The sequence below is a fragment of the Acanthochromis polyacanthus genome, chromosome 15 (assembly GCF_021347895.1).
Source record: "Acanthochromis polyacanthus isolate Apoly-LR-REF ecotype Palm Island chromosome 15, KAUST_Apoly_ChrSc, whole genome shotgun sequence".
NCBI lineage: Eukaryota > Metazoa > Chordata > Actinopteri > Pomacentridae > Acanthochromis > Acanthochromis polyacanthus.
In genome coordinates, this window is record NC_067127.1 from 37790627 (window position 1) to 37817460 (window position 26834).

A 26834-nucleotide genomic window follows, 5' to 3' on the forward strand; every position below is an offset into this window, starting at 1 on the left:
GAGTTTGGTTGATTTTCATGTGAATGTTCTTAAAGAAACATTTCTTTCTTTTCCACCAAAAAAATGTTCAAAATTTTCCAAAAAGTGATAAAAATGTGGAAGTGTTCACTGTGAAAACCTTTTTTTTGTTTTTGTTTTTTTACACATTTTCAAACTTTAAAATGGAACAATTTGACCCACAGGACGACACGACGGTTCAGCTTTTCTGTTTTCTCATTTTCAGGAGAATGTTTCAGTGCTAAATGATAAAAAACAGGTTCATCTGTTCTGTTTGTTCATTTTCTCCTGAAAATATTTCAGTGCTAAACGATAAAACCAGCAGATGTGCTTTGAGTGGAGCTGATTCTGGACCCAGCGTGACGTCACACCTCTGGCCGTGACATCACTTCCTGCCCCTGGCTGCTACTGGTGGACGGTCCTCCTCTCCCGGATCATGAGCTTCTTCATCTTCATGCGGCGGTTCTGGAACCAGATCTTGACCTGCCTCTCTGTGAGCTGCAGCAGCCCGGCCACCTCCAGCCTCCGGTCCCGGCTCAGGTACATGTTGAACAGGAACTCCTTCTCCAGCTCCAGGGTCTGCTGCTTGGTGTAGGGGCAGCGCTTCTTCCTGCCCGAGCGGGCCTGGATCCACCCCGCAGAGGGGTTACCTGTGGGGGGCAGCAGAGAGAGGGAGTTAGGTCAAATATCAGCAGGGGGGGGTAATAACTAGTAGAATATCAGAACAAAAATGTTCATTTACGTGTTGAATAAAATGTGTAAACAGATTTTTTTTAAAAAGCAAATAATTAGTTTAAATTTTACAAAAATGTCCCATTACTTCACTAATTATCTCCATTTTATTAAATTACAGGTAATAAATAGTAAAATAACTGAAAAAAACTCATTTACATGTTTTAAAATGTGTATTAAAAGGATTAAAACAGTAAATAATGGTTTTAAATTATGGAACTTAATTTACCGGTACTGTACAGATTTTCCCCATGCTGTCAAATTACAGGTAATAATTAGTAACATGTGAGAAAAAAATCAGTATTTATTGTTGGATAAATTGTGTAAAAGGATTAAAGAATAGTAAATAATGGTTTAAAAATATGAAAATTTAACATTATTTTACAAAATTTCCCCATGTTGTTAAACTGGAGATAATATCTGGAAAAAATCTCAGAATAAAAATGTTCATATCTAAATATATGCTGAAAAATGCGGATAAAAGGATTGAAAAATAGGAAATAATTGTTTTAAAAATAAATCTACAGAAAATGTATCACTATTTTACAAATTTTCTCCATTTTGTTAAATTACAAATAACTAGATCAATTTCAGAATAAAGTTTTTATTTATTGTTGGAGAAAATTTGTAAAATAATTTTAACACTAAATAAGGATTTTAAAGCATAGAAATTTACCGAAATTTACCGTTATTTTAGAGAGAATATCTGGTAAAAATCGCAGAATAATATTTTTACTTATATATTGGATAAAGTGTGTAAAAGGATTAAAAATGGTAAATAGTTATTTTAAAATATGAAAATTTTACAAAATGTTACCGTTATTTTTTTTTTACAAATGTTCCATTTGTTAAATTACAGCCAGTAACTAATAAAAAACAAAAAAGAAAATCAGAATAAAGTCATTATTAAAGTATTAAAGTGTGTAAAAGGATTAAAAATGTCAAATGATGATTTTAAAAAATGGACATTTGCCAGAATCCACTGTTACTTTACAGATTTCCCCCATGCTGTTAAATTAGAGAAAATATCTGGAAAACTCACAGAATAAAATGTTAATTTACATGTAAAAAAAAAATGTGCAAAGTATATGTGAAAGGATTAAAAAATAATAAACAATGTCTTTAAAACACAGAAATGTATTTTAAAAATTACCATTATTTTACAGATTTTCTCGATTTTGTTAAATTACAGATGATAATTAGTGCAATATCAGAATAAAATGTGTATTTACACATTCAAAAATGTCTCTATAAAGATGAAGAATTGGTGAAGAATTGTTTTAAAATACAAATATTTACTGTTATTTGACACATTTTTCAGCATTGGTAAATTAGAGCTAATATCTGGTAAAATCACAAAATAAAATCGTTATGTACATGTTGGATAAAATGTGTAAAAGGATTTTTAAAAATAATTGTTAAACAAATAGAATAAAACATGGAAATGTCCCCCCAGAAACTATAATCATGTTACTGTCAGAATAAAGAATTTATTTATTGTGGGGAAAAATGTGTAAAAGGACTTTAAAAATATGAAATAATAATTTAAAGACATGGAAATTTACCAAAAGTTTATTGTTATTTTGCAGATTTTCTCCATGTTGTTCAATTAGAGACACTATCTCTTAAAATAGCAGAAAAAATGTTACTCTAGATGAAAATGTATTGTTATTTTACAGATTGTTCCTGTTTAGTTAAATTAGAGAAAATATCTGGCAAAACCACTAAATAAAAATGTTCATTTACATGTAAAAAACAAAACGTCTAAAATGTAAAAAATATATATACATATATATTTCATATTCATATAAAGTTTGCCTGATGTGATGAAAATGTAATATTAGTATATGAGGTAAAAAGCATTAATTTACATGTAAACTATAAAACAAACAAACAAAACAACAACAGCAGCAGCAGCACTGGAAAAATATATAAAAATAAAGATTTTTCAGTAAACAGTTACTAGTTTTTATACAGCTGACAGAAAAATTACAGTTTTTATTGAATTTAAATCAGCAGAAGTATCATAATTTTATTTTAGAAGGATTAAAAATCAATAAATAACTGTTTAAATGATTGTTTTCGGTATTTTCCATATTTAACAAATTACAGACATCTACAAAAGTAATGATAATAATTAAACCACAGAATGCATTAAAATATGTTGTCCCCTAAAAAAACAAACTATGAATAATAAACATTATTAACATTAAAATCTGTGTTTTTAAAAATAAGAAATTATTTATTTTTGTGATTATTGTTATTTTTATTGCATTTAAATGATAATTATTATTATTAAAGCATAAACTGATATTTTACAAATTTCCCCTGATAATTTATAATAAAATCACAGAAAATAAAGTTTTAATTTCCTGTAAATAAATGTCCACATTAAAAATTAATTCTTCTAAATCATTTAACTGTAGAAACTACAAAATTAGTGTGTGTTTTTTTATTTAAATCGCATAAAAGCATATTTCTAAGCTCATAATTCCGGTAGTTTTCAAAGGTTTTACTCTTTTTTCAGCATTTTTTACTTTATTTTTGACACATTTCTTTTACAGTGGAAAAAACTTTATTGTGAAGAGTTGAGTTAACAAAATAATGTTTACTTTATAATAAAATTTCTCATTTAAATTCAGATTTGTTGCTTCACAGATTTAAATATTCAAACAGCTGCAGCCAAAATCATAAAATACAAAAAATTCAGGATTTATTTTCCAGAATAAAAGTTTCTAGTTTCCAGCAGGAAGTTCATTTTTCTCTGATTGTTGCTCCTGAAGGCAGAATAAAATTCTCCTAATATGTTCCTTTAACGTTCCTGTTTTGTTGTTGTGTGCTCCCTGAATAGCGTCCCCCAGAACACCGCAAATAAAAACATCCACCTCCAGGAATAAATCACAGCTTTATGGAAAAATCATGAAAAGTTTTTTAAATGTTGTTTAAATCTGGAAAAATCCTCCTTTAATCTGAATAAAAGCTGTTTTAGTTCAGTTTTAATGTCAGACAAACATTATTTAAAATGATTTAATTACTACAACTATTTTTAACAAACATTTAATAAAACCGGTTTCTCTTTTTAAATTTATTTCAGTAGATTTCTGCTTTTTCACGTTTTTGTTCAGGTTTAAGAATTAATTTCATCCAACAACAATAATTAGTGTTTAAAGACTGTTTGATGTTTAATTACCATAATTATGAAGGTTCCATTTTAAATTGTTATAATTATGAAGACTCATTTTAAAGCTGAAAAAATGTAAAAATTAAATTAAAATAAACTAAAAAGACAAAGAAGAAAAGACCAGAACTGATCTGATAATAATTAATTACTTTTAACAGATATTAATAGAGGTTTTGTAAGTAAATTAGCTTAAATTAAGTTAAATTTAATTAACTAGACTCCAGATTCAGAGCTCTTATTGTGAAATCCTGAAGTGAGTTTTCCAAATGTTTGAACAAAAATATTAAATGAAAAATGTTCAGAGAATTTCCAATAAAAATAAATTCAACCAGATGGCTGGGCTTAGTTTTTGGATTTATCTTTAATTATTTCACGTTTGGCAGAAAAAACTAAAAATAATAAAATAGTAAATAAAGTAATTCTTCATTTAATGAATAATCTGAACTCTGCAGCTCTTTTTGCTCTGTTTTAACAGAGGCTTTTATTTTGTAGGAGGCCGGTTCAAGAACAATAATAATAATAATAATAATTCATCAGTTTATGGTTTAAAAAGCTCCAGAGCTGCTCCAGAAACTGGCTTAATTGAAAATGATTTAATTAACTTTTAACCTTGAAAAAACCTTTCTGAATATGAAAATGATTTAATTTCAGCATCGTTAATGTTAGATAACGTTGTGGGAACGTTCCCTGATGGTTTCTGTGTTTTATTCCACATTAAAATCAGAAAATATGATCAGAATAAATTCTATGAGCTCTGATAACGGAACATTAATCAGAATTTTCCTCCTAAAACTCAGATTGTGTTGAAGTTAAGAACCTTTAAATTTTAAAAATGATAAAGTTTCGGCTCATAGAATTTATTCTGATCGTATTTTCTGATTTTTATGTCGGTTCAAACACACAGAAACCATCAGGGAACATTCCTACAACGTTATCGAACATTATTGATGCTGAAAATAAATCATTTTAATGTTTAAGATTAAAACTGAGTTACATTAGTTTTAATTCAAACATTCAGAGGAGGATTTATCAGGTTATGTTCCACAAAACGTTGTGGGAACGTTCCCTGCTGGTTTCTGTGTGTTTGAGTGGATACAAGAATCAGAAAAATAAAAAAGTAAAAACTGTGAAACTCAGAGCTCCGTTATAACATTAATTTAAATCCAATATTAATGTGAATTATTGAGCTTCAGTTTCTGGAGCGGCTGTGGAGCTTTTTAAATCATAAACTGATGAATTATAATTCTAATTATTATTATTATTATTATTACTATTACTACTACTACTACTACTATTATTATCATTATTATTATTATTATTATTATTATTATTATTATTATTATTACTACTACTACTATTATTATTATTGAGCGACCTGTCCAGGGTGTCCCCTGCCTTCACCAGAGTCAGCTGGGATAGACTCCAGCACCCCCCATGACCCTAGTGAGGATAAAGCGGTGTATAGAGGATGGATGGATGGATGGATGGATGGATGGATGATTATTGAGCCGACCTCCTACAAAATAAAAGCCTCTTTTAAAACAGAGCAACAGAACAAAAGAAGCTGCAGAGTTCAGATTATTAAATCATTATTTTTAAAAAGTCACACACATTCTGTGTCAATAAATCAGTAAATAAAAACAATATTTATTCTAATTCCTGCATCAGTTAATTTAAATTAAATCCAGGTGGATTTAATGAAACTTTATTTTTCTTCTGATCTCCAACAAAAACCTTTAAATCATGTCTCCATAATTACAGAAAATAAAAATAAAACCTTTAAAACGTGTCTTCATAATTATAGAAAATAAAAATAAAACCTTTAAAACGTGTCTTCATAATTATAGAAAATAAAAATAAAACCTTTAAAACGTGTCTCCATAATTATAGAAAATAAAAATAAAACCTTTAAAACGTGTCTTCATAATTATAGAAAATAAAAATAAAACCTTTAAAACGTGTCTCCATAATTATAGAAAATAAAAATAAAACCTTTAAAACGTGTCTTCATAATTATAGAAAATAAAAATAAAACCTTTAAAACGTGTCTTCATAATTATAGAAAATGAAAATAAAACCTTTAAAACGTGTCTTCATAATTATAGAAAATGAAAATAAAACCTTTAAATCATGTCTCCATAATTATAGAAAATGAAAATAAAACCTTTAAATCATGTCTCCATAATTATAGAAAATGAAAATAAAACCTTTAAAACGTGTCTCCATAATTATAGAAAATAAAAATAAAACCTTTAAAACGTGTCTTCATAATTATAGAAAATAAAAATAAAACCTTTAAAACGTGTCTTCATAATTATAGAAAATGAAAATAAAACCTTTAAATCATGTCTCCATAATTATAGAAAATGAAAATAAAACCTTTAAATCATGTCTCCATAATTATAGAAAATGAAAATAAAACCTTTAAAACGTGTCTCCATAATTATAGAAAATAAAAATAAAACCTTTAAAACGTGTCTTCATAATTATAGAAAATGAAAATAAAACCTTTAAAACGTGTCTTCATAATTATAGAAAATAAAAATAAAACCTTTAAAACGTGTCTTCATAATTATAGAAAATGAAAATAAAACCTTTAAATCATGTCTCCATAATTATAGAAAATGAAAATAAAACCTTTAAATCATGTCTCCATAATTATAGAAAATGAAAATAAAACCTTTAAATCATGTCTCCATAATTATAGAAAATGAAAATAAAACCTTTAAAACGTGTCTCCATAATTATAGAAAATAAAAATAAAACCTTTAAAACGTGTCTTCATAATTATAGAAAATGAAAATAAAACCTTTAAAACGTGTCTTCATAATTATAGAAAATAAAAATAAAACCTTTAAAACGTGTCTTCATAATTATAGAAAATAAAAATAAAACCTTTAAAACGTGTCTTCATAATTATAGAAAATAAAAATAAAACCTTTAAAACGTGTCTTCATAATTACAGAGATGAAAAATAAACCCTTCCTAATTATCATAATTAAATATAAACATTATTTAAACGCTAGTTATTGTTGTTGGATGAATTTAATTCTGAAACTGGAACAAAAACGTGAAAAAGCAGAAATCTGCTGAAGGAGAAACTGGTTTTAATGTTTGCTTAAATAATTGCAATAATGAAATAAAAAATGAAAAGAAACAACTAAAAACATGAAATAATTAAAGATAAATCTAAAAACTAAACCCAGTCAAATATATTTTTATTCGAAATTCGCTGAACATTTTTCATTTCATATTTTTGTTCAAACATTTACAAAAACTCGTGTCAGGATTTCACAATAAGAGCTCTGAATCTGGAATGTAGTAAATTTTATTTAATTAAAGTTAATTTAAAGCAAGAGCTTTGTTAAAATTATCCTTAATTAATGTTATTGTCGGATCAGTTCTGGTCTTTCCTTCTTTGTCTTTTTAATTTATTTTCATTTAATTTCTACGTTTTTCAATCTTCACAATTATAGTAATTAAAAATAAAACACGATTTTAATCTTAATTATTGTAGTTGAATTAATTTAATTCTCAAACAGGAAGAAAAACATGAAAAAGCACAAAAGCTCTTTATTAATATCTGTTAAAGTAAATGCTGTTATCATCAGATCAGTCCTTCTCTTTTCTTCTTTCTTTTTATTTATTTTAATGTAATTTCTACATTTTCTCAGCTTTAAAACGTGTCTTCATAATTATAGTAATTAAATATAAAACACTCTTTAATCACTGATTATTGTTGTTGGATGGATTTGATTCTTAAACAGGAACCAGATCAATTCTTGTCGTTTCTATTTTATTTGAAGTTTAGAATAAGAATAAAAATCAGAGTTAATTATCAGGTTCAGGTTTCCCACGTTTAGATCTGATTTAAACTCAATTAAATTAAATAATTGGCAGCTTGGTTTTAATTTCTTAATTCTGGATCTTTTCTCTCTAAAAGCCGCTCCGTGTTTTTTTTTTTTTTTAACGGACTGTGAACTTGGTGTTTTCCGGTTTGCGGACATTTATTGGGCCGTAAAGTCTCCCAAACCTCCCCCGGTTCCTGCTGCTGTTACCGGACTCGTTCTGCGGCGGAGCGGCGGCCCGGTTCCGCTCCTCGGTTTCCTTCTTCGGCTCCTCCGCCGCGCCGAGCCGCTCCAGGACCACCTCTGGCGGGCTGCAGAAGCCGGACTCCCCGGGGCTGCCGTGGGACGGCGGGGAGCTCTCGGGCTTCACCGGGTCGAACCCCGGGCTCGGTTCGCTCTGCGCGGGAACGCACGCGGCTGGAAAAGCGGCCGAAACCTGCGACAGCGCGCTCTCCGGTGCCGGGGCCGCGCCTTCCCAGCCGCGCACAAAGCTTGAGTCGGAGCCTCCGGAGACCAGCGGGTCGCTGTGGTAGCAGGGCAAGAAGAGGCCCGGGACGGAGGCCGCGGCGGCCCCGGTCCACGGAGAGAAGCCGGCTAACGTCCCCGGTTTGCCGGAGAAGTGCGAGAAGTCCGGGATGTGCGCGCCGGGCGTCCCCTCCTCCTCCTCCGCCTCCAGCGGCCGGACGGAGCGGGAGCAGCCGGCCGGAGGCTGCAGCGCAGCGGCGTAGGGCTCGTCGCTCTGCAGCCCCATCATGGAGTAAAAATTAGTCAGAGACATCTGTTTATGGTTTCTATAAAAACACTTTAGGGCGACAGTAAAACGCAGTTTGCAGCTGAAGCCGCGTCCATCCTCCAGCCGACCAACCCGCTGCCTCACCTGCTCCTCGGCCTCTGATTGGCCCAGAGCCGCGTCACGTGGTCCGACTGTACTTAGCCAGAGAGGAAATAAATCAGCTTTTGTTCACAAATGTTCAGATCAGAGCAGTTTGGAGCAGAAATACGGTGAATAGAGCGTCCAGGAGGCCGAAGAAGGAGCAGGAAAAGCTCAGAAGACCAGAAAAACTAAAAGAAAACCAGAGAAAACCAGAGAAAACCAAAAGAAAACCAGAGAAAACTAAAAGAAAACCAGAGAAAACTAAAAGAAAACCAAAACAAAACCAGAGAAAACTAAAAGAAAACCAGAGAAAACTAAAAGAAAACCAAAACAAAACCAGAGAAAACTAAAAGAAAACCAGAGAAAACCAGAGAAAACCAAAAGAAAACCAGAGAAAACCAAAAGAAAACCAGAGAAAACTAAAAGAAAACCAGAGAAAACCAGAGAAAACCAAAAGAAAACCAGAGAAAACCAAAAGAAAACCAGAGAAAACTAAAAGAAAACCAGAGAAAACCAGAGAAAACCAAAAGAAAACCAGAGAAAACTAAAAGAAAACCAAAACAAAACCAGAGAAAACTAAAAGAAAACCAGAGAAAACTAAAAGAAAACCAGAGAAAACAAGAAAAACAATAAAACCAAAGAGAATCAAAGAAAACCAAATAAAACAACAAATAAAACCCAAAGAAGCGATCAAGAAACAGATAAAACAAACAAAAACAAAGAAAGCCAAGCAAAAAAAAAAGAAAAGCAAATGAAACCAAACAAAACTAAACAAAGAAACAAGAAACAAATGAAATCAAAGAAAAACAAATAAAATGAAACAAAAACAAATGAAACTGAAAGTGTTCAAATCCACAAAGCAGCTGAAAATCTAAAGTAAAACAAACTTTGAATGTTTAAAGCACAAAAAGCTGAAAGCAGCTCAAATCTAATGAATTCTTAACATTCTAAACAGCTTCAGTTTATCATTAAAGTCTTTCTGTAAAATCAGACACAGATTCTCTTTGAACAGTTTGATTTTCAGGAGTAAACACTAAAATGTCTTTGTGTGATTCCACTCATTAAATCTTTAATTGGCCTCATTTTCTGTCCTCTTCCTGCTGATTTTCCTCTCTTTGGTTCCTCCACAGATTCTCATGTTTCAGGTCTGAAGTTTGTCTGGATTTCTGCTAAAATCCATCATGAACTTCTACATCATATTTATCCACTTTTATCACTTTTTATGTCACTTTCAGCCACAAGACGCATAAAAATGAAATACAAAATCACAAATAAATCTAAAAATGAGCTGAATATGAACAATTTTGAGCTTAACTGTGAGAAAGATCTGCATTTATTTACATCATGGGAACATTTCACCTCCAGCGACTTTAAAGAGAACAAAAAGTGAAATCTGAGCCTAAAACTGCTGGATTTCAGTAACATGGTTGTTATTTTTGGACTCTTTTGAAGTCACCCAGGATCCAGTAATTCCTCATAAATCACATCCAGAATGCAGAACAACATTCTAATTTATCAGATAATGAGTGCTAATGGAGACGCAGGTCAGGCTGAAGCTGCAGTAAAATCACAGTTTGTCGTGTAAAAGTCACTCAGACGTCGTATAAATTTATATGACGGACCGTAAGAAGGAAAGGAAACCGAGCTGCTGCCAAGAGAGGGATTTGACTTCATTACTTCCTGTTTTCTGACTCGTCATCGACTTCATGGAGCTGTTAGCGTGTCCACACACCTGAGAAGATCATTTTAATGTGAAATAACATTAAAAATGTGACGCACCACGAAATGAAAGACCTGGAGGCACAAAAACACCTAAAATGTGTTCAGAAATGAATCAAAATCTAAAAAAAAAAAAGGGTGTCAGTGCACAAAAACATCTAAAAGCTGTAAACTGATGCACCAAAACATGAAAAATCTGAAACATGAGGCAGAAAAACAACAAAAATTTGAATAGCGATTCATCAAAACATTAAAGGCTCGTTACTGATGTCCTGAAACAACACAGAAATAGATTCAACAAAACATCTAAAAGCTGCAAACTGATGCACAAAAACATCTAAAAGCTGCAAACTGATGCACAAAAACACCTAAAAGCTGTAAACTGATGCACAAAATCATCTAAAAGCTGTAAACTGATGCACACAAACATCTAAAAGCTGTAAACTGATGCACAAAAACACCTAAAAGCTGTAAACTGATGCACAAAAACACCTAAAAGCTGCAAACTGATGCACAAAAACACCTAAAAGCTGTAAACTGATGCACAAAAACACCTAAAAGCTGCAAACTGATGCACAAAAACATCTAAAAGCTGTAAACTGATGCACAAAAACACCTAAAAGCTGCAAACTGATGCACAAAAACACCTAAAAGCTGTAAACTGATGCACAAAAACACCTAAAAGCTGTAAACTGATGCACAAAAACACCTAAAAGCTGCAAACTGATGCACAAAAACACCTAAAAGCTGCAAACTGATGCACAAAAACATCTAAAAGCTGCAAACTGATGCACAAAAACACCTAAAAGCTGCAAACTGATGCACAAAAACACCTAAAAGCTGCAAACTGATGCACAAAAACACCTAAAAGCTGCAAACTGATGCACAAAAACATCTAAAAGCTGCAAACTGATGCACAAAAACACCTAAAAGCTGCAAACTGATGCACAAAAACACCTAAAAGCTGCAAACTGATGCACAAAAACACCTAAAAGCTGCAAACTGATGCACAAAAACACCTAAAAGCTGCAAACTGATGCACAAAAACACCTAAAAGCTGCAAACTGATGCACAAAAACATCTAAAAGCTGCAAACTGATGCACAAAAACACCTAAAAGCTGCAAACTGATGCACAAAAACACCTAAAAGCTGTAAACTGATGCACAAAATCATCTAAAAGCTGTAAACTGATGCACAAAAACACCTAAAAGCTGCAAACTGATGCACAAAAACATCTAAAAGCTGTAAACTGATGCACAAAAACACCTAAAAGCTGCAAACTGATGCACAAAAACACCTAAAAGCTGCAAACTGATGCACAAAAACACCTAAAAGCTGCAAACTGATGCACAAAACACCTAAAAGCTGTAAACTGATGCACAAAAACACCTAAAAGCTGCAAACTGATGCACAAAAACACCTAAAAGCTGTAAACTGATGCACAAAAACACCTAAAAGCTGTAAACTGATGCACAAAAACACCTAAAAGCTGCAAACTGATGCACAAAAACACCTAAAAGCTGTAAACTGATGCACAAAAACACCTAAAAGCTGCAAACTGATGCACAAAAACATCTAAAAGCTGTAAACTGATGCACAAAAACACCTAAAAGCTGCAAACTGATGCACAAAAACACCTAAAAGCTGTAAACTGATGCACAAAAACACCTAAAAGCTGCAAACTGATGCACAAAAACACCTAAAAGCTGCAAACTGATGCACAAAAACATCTAAAAGCTGCAAACTGATGCACAAAAACATCTAAAAGCTGCAAACTGATGCACAAAAACACCTAAAAGCTGCAAACTGATGCACAAAAACACCTAAAAGCTGCAAACTGATGCACAAAAACATCTAAAAGCTGCAAACTGATGCACAAAAACATCTAAAAGCTGCAAACTGATGCACAAAAACACCTAAAAGCTGCAAACTGATGCACAAAAACACCTAAAAGCTGCAAACTGATGCACAAAAACATCTAAAAGCTGCAAACTGATGCACAAAAACACCTAAAAGCTGCAAACTGATGCACAAAAACACCTAAAAGCTGCAAACTGATGCACAAAAACACCTAAAAGCTGTAAACTGATGCACAAAAACACCTAAAAGCTGTAAACTGATGCCCCACAATGTCAGAAATATGGACACTGATCCACCAAACCTTAGAAACCTTTAACCTAATGCACCAAAACTTCATAAACGTAGATAAAACTGCACCAATATGTCCACCTCGTGCTCCAGATGCTTTTTAAACTCTTTATTTCCGCCATAGACCCACACGTCTGCTGTTTTCTCTCCCTTTGCTGGTGAAGCCACGCTGCAGGTTTATTGGGGGCCATCAGGCCGAAGCCTTTAGTTCCAGAAACACAATCCGTCCTTTCATCCGTCCGTCGGCCACAGATGGACGCTGCTGCTCGGTCCAGCGGAGGACGAGGACAAAGAGGAGACACCAAACTGTCTGATAGCCCCAATAAACGCTCTGAGGAGGAAGAGGAGGAAGAGGAGGAGGTCTGTTTGGTTCAAGGTTTATGAGCAGCCTTGGACTCACTGCTGTTGTTCAAAGTCGAGACCTCAGAGAGCAGAAAAACATTGAAAAGCAGTAAAACACAGCAAACAGCCATGAAAAGCTGCTTTTCTTTGAATGTTCTCTTTAATCCAGCAGTTAAAGTGAAGCTGCTTCACCTGATTTTACCGTTTAACGTCTGTTCATGACATTACCGTTTGTTTTTTATTGCTAACACACATACATGTTCAAACTCTGAACAGTCTGCAGAACAGCAGTCCATGAGGAGCAAACTGAGAATCACTTTCATTGTTTGACACAAAATGCATTCAGTGACCACAGTCACCACAATTATGGACTCTTTTCTCAGTTTCCAGTTCACCTCCTGCAGAACACTGGACCTTCACAGCACATTGTTCAAACGCTAACACTGTGTTCAAAACAGTTAAAAACACAATCAGAACAGAATGATGGGGGGGAATTTCTGCTGCAGATACACTGAAATCTATTGAAAATCAATCAATAGATTGAAAATCAAAATATTGAAAATTACAATAAATGAAAAGATGAGGTAATTACACACAGCTGAGTGTAGCTGTCAGCTGAAAACCAGTGCAGGTGATCTGTGTTTGGCCTCATCAGAAACCACGTAAAAGGAGTGGCTTCTGATTGTTTTTCCTTTGGAAATATGGATCAAAGAGCACCGGCTGAGGTTGGTGGAGAGAGAAGAGTGGCCAGGAGAGGGAGAGGAGGAAGGAGAGGAAGAGCAAGAGGAAGAGCAGGAAGAGCAGGAAGAGCAGGAAGAGCAGGAAGAGCAGGAAGAGCAGGAAGAGCAGGAAGAGCAGGAAGAGCAGGAAGAGCAGAAGCTGTGGTCTCTGATGAAATTAGGGCCACAGAGATTGGCCATGTGGTAAATCATGGACTCTCTTTTCCAGAGGCTGGTTCAAGGGTGCAGCCAAACCTGCAGCGTCCGACAGTTGCAACAATTATGAGAATTTTCCAGCAAAACAGGTAAGACATGCATCCCACGATTACCATACTGTACCAGATTTGACAAAAAGTAATCTGTTTTTACATCAGCTGGCATTTTGGGAAATCTATTGACTGTAGTATTTTGTGTTTCATATTCCTGTACTGTCTGTAGGCTGCATAGGCTGCCACCTACAGGAGGGAGAGGTCAAGTTTTCACAGATGTCCAGGAAACATCTGTCATTGATATGGTCATTGCAAACAATGCCATAAAGCTGAGGGAAACTCGGGACAGAGTGCTGAGAGACAATGCAACCTTTGCCAACGTGAACACCGTCAGAACTACAACAACCAGAGTCCTTGAGAAGCATCAAGTAAGGATGAAGCAACTGTACAAAGAAATGATTGGAAACAAATGATGAATATGTCAAACAACTCCATTATCAATACTAGGGATGGCTCGATACCACTTTTTACATCCGATACCGATATCGATACTGCAGCCTTCAGGATCAGCCGATACCGATCCGATACCGATCCAATCCGATATGATCCGATATGATTCTTTTTGTCATTCTAAAAGTTGTTAATAATGCATGGATGTAATTTTCTTGACACTGACATCTAAAAACACCACGTTCATTGTACAACACCTGTTCTGGTCCCCTAAAGAAAGAAGGAAAACATGACAACAAGTTATGTGTAACTGCTGTGGCTTTATTAAAACTTAAAGCTCACATCGCTTTTAACAGCGTTTGTAAAACTGCAACTTGGTGCACAGATTTAAACTAAATAATCCCAGTGTACAAACAGAAAAGTCACATTACACCTCAATGGTATTGCAAGACTGCAATAAATAATTTATGAATTAACATAAAATAATAGCATCTCCACTAGAACAGTGTAGGTAGGACTCAGTAAGTTACACATGGCTTCTCAAGACACACAATCAGAACAATAAAAATCTAGGCTACACACCAAAACAAAAACAGAAAAACAAACAGTGACAGTGCAATCTAGTGTCTTTCTTCTTTTGCATGCAGCCGCTGATGTTGTACTGAATGTAAAACACAGTGAACAGTTATTTTATTGACACGTGTACAACACTGATGGAATATAAATAATATCTGGGGATTAAACCCTGTCCTAACGTTCTCATGCGAGTGAAGCTGAGAGCAGCGTAGGATCTCCTTCTGATGCCATTTAGAGGAGGAGAGACCTGTTACCTCATCATATTTAACCCGAAAAACAGTAGAAAACAACAACAAAAACCAGTAAACGTACAACAGAAAAGCCATCAAGTGGCCACAGAGTGAAACGTAAGTCGCACACGTTCACGCGAAAATACAACAACAATCCACATTTTCCACCACACAAGGTGGTTGGTCATCCAGCAAAATGAAGGCACCAAAATATAGTTCCCTTGTCTAAAAAAATCCAAAAATTCAGCAAAAAAATTCCCCAAATTTCTGAAAATTTGCAAAACCTTCATGAAGAAAACTGTAAAATCCCTTAAAAGTTTTATTCTAAAAAAATCCACCAAATGTGACAAGAACATTCTATTCATTATATTCTATCTAGATATTTTCAAAAAATGAGCAAAAATCTTCAAAAAAATCCTAAAAATATTTAGTGATTCCATAAATATCAGTAAAACTTCTAATATTTTCTTTAAGAACATTCACATAAAAATCAACCAAAATCCAGTGGATTTTGGTTGATTTTTATGTGAACGTTCTTAAAAAAAACATTTTTAGCGTTCTTTTTCACCAAAAAATGCTCCAAGATTTCCAAACAATGTTGAAAATGTGGACATCAGAAGTTAGTGGAACTATGACTCCTTCCAGACCTCCTGATTAGTGGTACTATGACTCCTTCTAGACCTCCTGATTAGTGGTACTATGACTCCTTCTAGACCTCCTGATTAGTGGAACTATGACTCCTTCCAGACCTCCTGATTAGTGGTACTATGACTCCTTCTAGACCTCCTGATTAGTGGTACTATGACTCCTTCTAGACCTCCTGGTTAGTGGAACTATGACTCCTTCTAGACCTCCTGATTAGTGGAACTATGACTCCTTCTAGACCTCCTGGTTAGTGGTACTATGACTCCTTCTACACCTCCTGATTAGTGGAACTATGACTCATTCTAGACCTCCTGGTTAGTGGAACTATGACTCCTTCTAGACCTCCTGATTAGTGGAACTATGACTCCTTCTAGACCTCCTGGTTAGTGGAACTATGACTCCTTCTAGACCTCCTGATTAGTGGAACTATGACTCCTTCTAGACCTCCTGGTTAGTGGAACTATGACTCCTTCTAGACCTCCTGGTTAGTGGAACTATGACTCCTTCTAGACCTCCTGATTAGTGGAACTATGACTCCTTCTAGACCTCCTGGTTAGTGGAACTATGACTCCTTCTAGACCTCCTGATTAGTGGAACTATGACTCCTTCTAGACCTCCTGATTAGTGGAACTATGACTCCTTCTAGACCTCCTGGTTAGTGGAACTATGACTCCTTCTAGACCTCCTGATTAGTGGAACTATGACTCCTTCTAGACCTCCTGGTTAGTGGAACTATGACTCCTTCTAGACCTCCTGGTTAGTGGAACTATGACTCCTTCTAGACCTCCTGATTAGTGGAACTATGACTCCTTCTAGACCTCCTGATTAGTGGAACTATGACTCCTTCTAGACCTCCTGATTAGTGGTACTATGACTCCTTCTACACCTCCTGATTAGTGGAACTATGACTCCTTCTAGACCTCCTGGTTAGTGGAACTATGACTCCTTCTAGACCTCCTGATTAGTGGAACTATGACTCCTTCTAGACCTCCTGGTTAGTGGAACTATGACTCCTTCTAGACCTCCTGGTTAGTGGAACTATGACTCCTTCTAGACCTCCTGATTAGTGGAACTATGACTCCTTCTACACCTCCTGATTAGTGGAACTATGACTCCTTCTAGACCTCCTGATTAGTGGAACTATGACTCCTTCTAGACCTCCTGGTTAGTGCTACTACGACTCCTTCCATTCTAACCATTTCTCCGAGAGTTTTGTTGTTTTTCTGTGTTTGGTTTCATGAGTATCTGGATCATTAAAACTGTTTTTGTGTTAAAGTAAGGTGAATGTTGTCACAGTTTGCTCCATAATTATTGCTGTTGTGTTGAAGAGATTGAAAAGTGACCTGTGGATGTAACCAATCAGAAAGAAGTCCATCAGCCTCAGTATTTCCTCAGTGTTCATGTTCAGCAGAGCTTTAATGGAATCAAAGTCAAACAGATGTACATCATGAGAACATCAGAAATGAACTGGAAGTGCTGCTGATGTTTCCATCAGGACAGACACACTGAGACGTCCTCCTGATGATGGAACAGTAACAGGAATAGTTATGAAGCAGTAAATTGTGGAATTCCCTTTACAGCAAAAGGTTTTCCTTTAATGCAGCTCTCAGATACAATAATTCATCAAAGTACCGGGATGGAGCTTCAGTTAATGCTGGAGCTACAAAAACCAGAGCTGCACTGGAAAAAAGAACGTTTTAGCTGTAAATATTAATGAAATTTCTTATTTATTCTTGTTAAATCACAGATAATATCTAGTAAAATCACAATAAAAATGTCAGACATATAGATTTTCATATTAACCCTTAAAAAAGGCCAAGATTGTAAATAATGTCCACATCAAAAATCATTATCTTTTCAAATTAGAAGCTGATTGATTAAAAAAAATCAACAACCTGTATAAAATGGCAGCAATGATGTCAGGAAAAATATGTTAAAATTAACAGTGCAATCCTGTAATATTCAAAACTGTAAAAACTGTGAAAACAACCAAAACAAGACACAAAACAAAACAGAAAAATGCAAAAATAAAAGGACAAATTTAAGATAAAATTGCTCCAAAGAGGCACTGATCAGGAAATAACTCTGTACAAAGAGTAAAAAATATGAAATACTACAAAGTAAAAATTACCGAAATACTAAATAAATAAATGGTAATAAATAAATACTAATCAAAAGAATAGTAATAAATAAATACTAAATAAATGAATATTAATAAATAAATAATAAATAAATAGTAATATATATATATATATATATATATATATATACTAAATAATTTAATAGAAATAAATAAGTATTGAATAAATGGTAATAAATAAATAGTAATAAATAAATACTAAATACATGAATAACAATAAATAAATACTAAATAAATGAATAGGAATAAATAAATTCTAAATCAATAAATATTATTAAATAAATAGTAATAAATAAATAATAAAAAATAAATAGTAATAAATAAATACTAAATCAATAAATACTATGTAAATAATAGGAATAAATAAATACCAAATAAATAATTAGTAAAAAAAACTAAATAGTAGTAAATAAATAATAATAAATAAATAGCAAATAGCTGTTTCCTGGAGATCATTTTAGAGATTTTTGTTTTTTTTATTAAATTACAGATATTTATGAAAATCACAGAAAATAATAATAATAATATGAAGAAGAAGAAAAATCAACCAAAGACTAAACAAACTAGTTGGTGTGGTTGTTGTGTGTTTTCATTGTTGTTGTTGTGTTGTTCTTATTGTGTGATCATCAGAGAGCAGCAGCTGGAACCAGAAGGAGCTCTGAGGATGAAGACCATGTGTGAGCAGCAGAAAGCTCTGCAGCAGCTTCAGGCTCTTCATTGATTCCTTCATTTCTCTGAAGTGTTTCATTGAAGACAGAAACTGTTGAATGCAGATGAAAGCAGCTCAACCAACAGCCAGACTGCGACCTCTAGTGGAGACAAACTGGAGCTGCAGCAAAGAAAATTTATTAAAAAAAAGAACACTAAAAATGACATGAAACACCAGAAAATAGTCAGAATTCTACTTTTAAAAGTGTTTTTAGGTCTGACAGACAAAAAATGTCATAAAATAAATTTTATCACAAAATAACTGCAGTTAAAAAAAAAAGCTCTTTTATATTAATATATCATTTATTAAAAAATAAAACATTTGAATAACAACAAATATTGAAATGATAAAAATAAAATAATAGTGATTTTATAAAATATATTTGTTATAAAATAGTTTGAATTTCAATAAGAGCAAAAATATTTATTAATAAAATACTATTACAAATAATAAACATCTAAAATATATCTAGATTTGGTCTGATTATTATTTTTTAAATCTCCACATCCAGATGCTCTCAGAGTTGTTTTATAAATAATTCTGAAATCAAAAATGAAATCACTGCAGCCAGAAAATAAATTTATTCTCATCAAATAATGAAGGAATAAATATAGAAATGACTCCAAAATAAAAGCAGAAGACATGCTGTGACTGAAAGGGCTAAATCTATATTACCTGTAGAACATATGATTGTAGTGTAATTTTACTTTATGTAATAAATAAATCTAACTAGAAGAAACTAAAAATCAGACTCCTGGAGCGTTACAGTCCTCCTCCTCAGATCCAGATGTTATCAGAGTTCTTTAGTAAAGACGGGATGAATGTTGAAATAAATGAATAAAAACTCTTATTTTGAAATAACTGCAGCTCATGTTGAACATCAAAGAGTGAAACTGCGACACCTTGTGGACAAAACCTGACCTCAGATTTAAACAGCAGGAGAAAGATTTAGATCAGGAGAATTAAAAACTCGTCTTACACTCAACAAAAATATAAACGCAACACTTTTGTTTTTGCTCCCATTTTTTATGAGATGAACTCAAAGATCTAAAACTTTTTCCACATGCACAATATCACCATTTCTCTCAAATATTGTTCACAAATCTGTCTAAATGTGTGATAGTGAGCACTTCTCCTTTGCTGAGATAATCCATCCCACCTCACAGGTGTTCCATATCAAGATGCTGATTAGACACCATGATTAGTGCACAGGTGTGCCTTAGACTGCCCACAATAAAAGGACACTCTGAAAGGTGCAGTGTGGTTTTATTGGGGGGGGGTCCACTCCTCTTCAATGGCTGTGATAAGTTGCTGGATATTGGCAGGAACTGGTACACGCTGTCGTATACGCCGATCCAGAGCATCCCAAACATGCTCAATGGGTGACATGTCCGGTGAGTATGCTGGCCATGCAAGAACTGGGACGTTTTCAGCTTCCAACAATTATGCACAGATCCTTGCAGCATGGGGCCGTGCATTATCCTGCTGCAACATGAGGTGAAGTTCTTGGATGTACGGCACAACAACGGGCCTCAGGATCTGGTCACGGTATCTCTGTACATTCAGAATGCCATCAATAAAATGCACCTGTGTTCTTGGTCCATAACAGACGCCTGCCCATACCATAACCCCACCGCCACCATGGACCACTCCATCCACAACACTGACATCAGAAAACCGCTCACCCACATGATGCCACACACTCTGTCTGCCATCTGCCCTGAACAGTGTAAACCGGGATTCATCCGTGAAGAGAACACCTCTCCAACGTGCCAGATGCCATCAAATGTGAGCATTTGCCCCAATGATGTACATGTATAGCTAGACCGCTCACTGGCCGCTGAGAGGCGGCTAATAGGAGCTGACTTCTGGTAGTGGTAAGACGTGGTGTCAGATTGGAACGTCAGCACGGTATGTGACTTTGTGTTTCGTGATTTACCAAGGTACAGTAAACTTCTGTGTTGGAATCAAGTCACAATGCTTGAAATACGTTGAGAACACCAGACCAGGAGGCCCTAGACCAGCACTGGCTGGGTTTTTCAGTGACTGCAGCTGAGCAGACTCTCCTCAGGAGAGTTCCCAGTTCGCTGTCATGCTCATGGCTCGACATTCCCCCTGTTCTGTGGTCTCACTCTGACCTGTGACGGGTGATAAGGCTATTTTTGTCATCAGAAAATATGTGTTAATGAACTAGAAATCTGTTTGAGAAGGTGAACAGCACGGCATGATCATATCTGACACTGACAGTGCATACGTCGCTGCATAGCACATAGCAGTTAGCACTTCTGCTAGCTCCTTCAGTGCCACCAGTTTTGTGATTCCTTCTCTGGAATGTAAGTGAAAGGAAACGTGCTGACACTCACCTTGCAATCATCACATCATGAACCTGTTAATTTAAGTGTCTCTGTTGTTATGGTTTCAGGTGGGTGTGGCTAATATCTGACCATGGTGAAGTCGTGTGCTGTCATCTCCTGCACCAGTCCATTTGGAATATTTCCTTTCATAAGTAAGTGGCTCTTTTATTTGGGACATTCTGCCTCCAATTTGCTCTGCTTCTTTGTTTGCAAACAGAAAGTCCTTCTGACCTTGTCTTGAGTGCTGCACTCAGCCAGTTTAGCTGAATCACTAACTGTACAGTGTAAGCTGGTGTGACTATCAGTATTCAATGACAGTCACAGTGCATCATTGTCTATGGATGGATTATAATATGCCACACATTTCAGGTTTTCCAAGCAGTCCAAGGACAGCACACTGAGAGAGCAATGGATAGTGTCATGCTCCTCCTGCTCCACTGCGATGACTCAATCAGCCAAACGATTAACAGCACAGCTGGCAGGAATGAACAATCACTGCAGCATTTAAGCCGACCTCTCTGCACAGCTCACTGCCCGTTCATTGCTCCGTGTCTCATCTGCCTAGACCACGACGCACCCCACCAAACCCTGCACATCGTTCCTCGTTTGACAGTAACTTCACTACAGTATCGTAGATCACTAATTTAAATGTGATATTGTCCAGATGTGGACAGAAAACAAGTCATTAAGATGATTGTAACACTTCCTGTAGACTTTAGCTCCACTATGATGCTAATGTTGTTAGTGTAACGTGATGTGACAGCGATACCAAAGGTTATTCACCTGTGAAACCGTGTAACATCAGTATCTAAATCTAGATTCATAAAGGAGGATTAATAAGTAAAACAAGACCAGGATTCGTTTGAAAGAACTGGGTGCATTTAATAACAAAGGATGTCTCTCTTAGCGCTGATTCACCTGCTAAGCTCGGCTTTAACAGAAAGAAAATAAAAAAGTAAAGTACTGTGCATCACATTCGGCAAGGAAATGAATTCATCTCTGTTCCTCCAGAGAGGTTTGAGCACATAGGAATAAAGATAATCAACAAAATAAAACTTACTGTACCCAGGTACAACTGTAACTTTTTCCTCTTTACTACACAGTAGGTTTTATAAACAAATTCCAGTTATATTTCCTTTCCCCAAAGAAGCTTCTTAAGTTGTTTAGTCAAGTCAAAAGAAATAAAAAGTCAGTCAGAATTTCTTCCACAGAAGTTCAGTTTCAGTCATTTCAGTTTCTGTTTTCCCATATGTTTCTTTTCTTGTGTGGAAATCTTATCTGTCCTCCAATCGAAGTTCAGATCCAGTCCACAGAGCGGCTCTTCCCATAGTTATGGCAACGACCGGAACACCTCCAACGCCTCGAAAACCGCCCTGTCGCCGTTTCCTCCACGTAGATATCAGGCACAAAAAAAACAACCTACACGGCATATAATTAGGCTTGTTAAGTCCATATATTCCCTCAATACATTCAACATCAGTAAATTTCCGCTATTTTCTCTCCAGTAACACAATCATAACACAATGCACATGCTCTTAAAAGAAGTACAACATAAAAGACAATCCACTTATCATTACAGCATTTCAGATTACTTGCACATAAAAACAGTGATAAAACATTTTTCAACATCACTCATTTCTTATTTCTCCGATTGTTTTTTTCCTTTTACCCGTCAGTCACATCGTTGCAGTGAACAAAAGCTAGCAAAGTTTCAAGCTAACGCTGAGCTAACAGAAGTAACTCACCGGAGAATAGACACATCAAATATCCATCTGCTTCCGTCCTCTGATAACAGGCGTAGTTTCAAAAATATCAACTTCTGAACCAAAAGAACAAAAAATAGTGAATTTCGTCGACTTATTCAGTTTCCCCACACAGAAAACAATGAGCTTTTCTCGCTTCTTGTAACATTCGTCTCGTTTTTTTCTTCTCCTACTTCCTGTTTCTCTCCCATCCGCCACAGTCCTCCCAGACTCATCAGGGAGCGACAGGCGCCACCTTGTGGTGGATATAACACCATTACAAGCAAAAGCACAACTCCTGAACAATTAAAATGTGTGTTACATTCATGGGTGCTACATCCTCCCCACCTGATCTTGCATGCGTCCCTGCATGTTCAACATCCTCACACTATCTCTGACACATTGGGCTGTAACTGAGAAATGTATGGCACAGGATCAACTGTCAGAGCTTCAGTAAACAATGTATCTAACCCCCTTAACAAAGACTGCATAACTTCAACTAGGGGATTTCCTAAAGATGGATATGTCAGTCTCTTAGGTCGGGTTCTTTCTCTTGTGGACCTTCTCTCCACAATCTCTGCACGATCTGTGTCCTCTTTGTCATCCTCGTTCACATTTGAAACCAGAGAAACCCTCTCATCTCCTGCTTCCTCCAACTCTTGGCGTTCATGAGCTCTTATGGCTTTTTTCACTTCCTGAGCCTCGGCCATTATGCTTTCACATCTCTCCTCAAGTCCTTGTGGCTTGAAAGGCATGGCCTGTGGATTAAGAGTGGACTCAGGTGAAGAGTGGTTTTCAGTCAAAACTGAGACGTCCTCTGGAGAAGGATGGCTTTGCATAGCTTCATCTCTCTGCTCAGCAGGTACAGTGGTCTCCTGAGCCTGCAGGTCATCCATTTCTTCACCTTGCTCTTCTGTCACACTCTTGTCGGCTACAGGTTCGTAGTGAGGATAATAATACTCAATGACATCACTTTCACATTCAGACTGATTCTCCTCACATTCTTCATCTCTAGAATAATCATTACCAACCACACTGTTGGGATGAGGAACCTTAGGTGGTGGTTGTTTTCTGGGTTCTGGCTGCGGCTCTGCATCTGTGGAAGGTAAAAACCCACAGGGCAGCAACAAATCTCTGTGTAACACTCTCTCTGGGCCATCAGAGTCACATGGCACAATGACATACACAGGTAAGTCCTTCACTTGCTTTACAACTCGGTAAACAGTCTGACTCCACTTGTTGGCCAACTTGTGCTTTCCACGGATTCCTACATTCTTTGCCAGAACACGATCTCCAGTTTCCAACTTAGACTCTCTGACTCTTTGATCAAACCGCTGCTTGTTGTGAAGAGCGCTCTTTTCGCTGTGGGCAACTGCTATGCGATAGCTCTCTTGGAGACTCTCTCTGAGGTTTTTCACGTACTGGACATGGGACTCCTTTCTCTGTCCATCAACACAAAGTCCAAAAGCAAGGTCAATAGGTAAGTTGGGTTGCCTCCCAAACATTAGCTGATATGGTGAGTAACCAGTTGTGTCATGTTTCGTGCAGTTATACGCATGCACTAGTGGTTACACAAAGTCTCTCCATTTCAGCTTGTCCTCTTCCTGCAGGGTGCCCAGCATGGTGAGGAGGGTCCTGTTGAATCTCTCCACAGGATTCCCACGTGGATGATATGGCGTTGTGCGAGTTTTCTTTATTCCAAGTAGACTACAAAGCTCCTTTATGAGTGTAGACTCAAAGTCTCGTCCCTGGTCACTGTGTAACCGTTCTGGGAATCCATAATGAATAAAGAAATTATTCCACAATGCCTTTGCAACTGTTTTCGCCTTTTGATCAGGTGTTGGGACCGCTACAGCATATTTAGTGAAATGGTCAGTGATAACAAGTATGTTTTTGGTACCTCTGCTATCTGGTTCTAAAGACAGGTAATCCATACAAACTAATTCAAGGGGTCGGCTTGTTTGGATGTTCACGAGGGGAGCGCTACGTTCAGCTCTGGCTTTCTGTCGTACACACTGCTCACATCTTTGGATTTTGTCATTTACATCAACCTGCATATGTGGCCAGTAAAAGTGGGCACGTACTAAATCCATGGTACGATCAACACCCATGTGTCCAGTGGCATCATGCAGGCCCTCTAAAGCTAAATGTCTGTAACTTTGAGGTAGAATGAGCTGATGAGAGGTCACGCCATTTACTTTTCGTGCTCTGTAGAGAACATCATCCCTCAAAACCAACTGGCCCCAAAGGCGCAACATGAGCTGAACCTCTCTGTCCTCACGTTGTCTTATTCTGTATGAGGGACGCTTACCCCCTTTAAAAAGAGAAATCACTCTGCTAATGGCTGGGTCTTTCTTTTGTTCGAGAGCCCAATCCTGATGAGACATACAAGGCAGGGTGCATGACCCTGGCAAAAGGTCAGTATGACTGTACTCAGGTGGAATGGCACAGCTATCTACAGCTAGACACTCAACAGAAGCGGGCACAAGAGGAGAATTAGGTTCTACCTCAAGAGAAACTTGGGTGAGATGCTTTTGACAGATGGCCTTTATCACCTCAGCTGAGACTTCTGGCTCTTCATTCTCACAAATAAACCTGGATATGTACTGCTCTACGCGGTTGTCCTCATCCACAGATGTGAGATCTGCTCCCCCTTGTGGATGAGGCCGTCTTGAAAGGCCATCTGCATCTTGATTTTTTTCTCCCAGCTCTGTACTGCACAGAAAAATCAAAAGTGGAAAGAGCAACTAACCATCGATGCCCTGCGGCATCTAGTCTAGCAGTCGTCAAAACATATGTTAAGGGGTTATTATCAGTTACGACCGTAAACTGTGCCCCATACAAATAGTCAAAAAACTTATCAGTAACTGCCCACTTGAGGGCAAGGAACTCAAGTTTATGAGTCGGATAGCGTTTCTCACAGTTGGACAGACCCCTGCTCGCAAAAGCTATTACTCGTAACTGACCGTCCTGTTCTTGATAAAGAGCAGCACCTAATCCGTGCAAACTCGCATCAGTATGCAGAATGTAACGTTTTCTCGCGTCTGCAAAACCTAGAACTGGCGCTGTTGTGAGTTTAGAAATAAGCGTGTTAAAGGCGTCATCGCATTTCTGTGTCCATTTATCAGCAAACGGTCTCTTAGGGTCAACCGTTGGGATGGGTTTCTTTAGATTTCCCTTCCCAAACTTTTTGGGAGGTAAATAGCCGACTGTCAGGTCATTTAGGGGTCTCGCTATTTTGGAATAGTCCCTGATAAACCTCCTATAATAACCTGCAAACCCTAAGAATGACTTCAACTCTTTAATGTTTTCAGGCTTTGGCCAGGTTGTGAGTGCTGCGATTTTTTTCTGGGTCTGTTTCAACCCCTCTCTCTGAAACAATGTGTCCCAGATATTTAACTGATGACCTGAAAAAACTACACTTTTCCGGGGAAAGTTTAAGCCCGAATTCTTTTAGTTTGCTGAGTACACGCATCAAGCGTTCCTCATGCTCCTCAAGAGTTGCAGAGAAAACGATTAGGTCGTCTAAGAAGACTAGAACTTCTTTCTGGTTCAAGCTGCCCATGCACTTCTCCATTACACGTTGAAACGTGCTGGGAGCATTCGTCACCCCTTGGGGCATACGATTAAACTCCCAAAACCCCATTGGTGTTACAAACGCTGTTTTATGCTTATCTTCCTCCTCAACTTCGACTTGGTAGTAGCCGGATTTTAAATCCATGACTGAAAACCATTTCGACCCAGTGAGCGCTGAAAAAGCTTCTTCAATATTTGGCAATGCATATGCATCTTTGATTGTCTGGTTGTTTAACTTGCGATAATCAATACATAATCTGATTGCACCGCTTTTCTTTTTGACAACCACAATAGGGGATGCAAATGGGCTTTCTGATTCTCTGATTATGTTAGCATCGCAAAGTTCTTTCAAGTGCAGCCTAACTGCTTCACAGTCTGATGGATGGACAGGTCGAGGCCGCTGTTTGAAAGGGGTGGGATCTGAGAGACGTATACGATGCTTAACAGCTGTGGTGTGGCCATAATCTAGATCATGTGTGGCAAAAACATCTGTCATTGAACTTAGCTTCTCAGTGACCCTCTTTCTCCACTCTTCACAGAGAGGAGAATCTGTGAAGTCAAAACTCAGAGTACTGGCTGGCTCAAGTCTGCTGATGTGATGGCACTCAGCAATTGTGGTGACAATTTGAGAGTCGCTGGCTT

At 36.4% G+C, this 26834-nt stretch overlaps 1 protein-coding gene and 1 long non-coding RNA gene across 6 annotated transcripts; both read right to left on the reverse strand.

Annotated features, from left to right (window-relative positions):
• Window positions 1-402: 402 nt before the first annotated feature.
• Window positions 403-8536, reverse strand: LOC110971282 (homeobox protein Hox-D9b-like). Its single transcript, XM_022221629.2, has 2 exons — window positions 7969-8536; window positions 403-647 (listed from the first exon to the last, which is right to left on the reverse strand). Exons 1-2 carry the CDS (start codon window positions 8534-8536, stop codon window positions 403-405), a joined length of 813 nt encoding a protein of 270 aa, XP_022077321.2.
• A 7116-nt stretch (window positions 8537-15652) lies between these two features.
• LOC127537533 (uncharacterized) lies at window positions 15653-16851 on the reverse strand. 5 transcript variants are annotated; one of them, XR_007947256.1, is made up of 4 exons: window positions 16728-16851; window positions 16456-16523; window positions 16252-16387; window positions 15653-15843 (listed from the first exon to the last, which is right to left on the reverse strand). It is a non-coding gene; the product is annotated as an uncharacterized LOC127537533 (long non-coding RNA). The 5 variants fall into 5 exon arrangements; XR_007947258.1 differs by having other exon boundaries at window positions 16456-16591; XR_007947259.1 differs by lacking the exon at window positions 16456-16523 and having other exon boundaries at window positions 16252-16319.
• Window positions 16852-26834: the final 9983 nt, after the last annotated feature.

Bases quoted from the DNA above. Each gene is read 5' to 3' on its own strand.
- LOC110971282 (XM_022221629.2), bottom strand. From the start codon at position 8,536: ATGTCTCTGACTAATTTTTACTCCATGATGGGGCTGCAGAGCGACGAG. The intron at 648-7,968 runs GTAACAGCAGCA...TGCCCCCCACAG, and splicing joins TCCGCCGCAGAACGAGTCCG to GTAACCCCTCTGCGGGGTGG.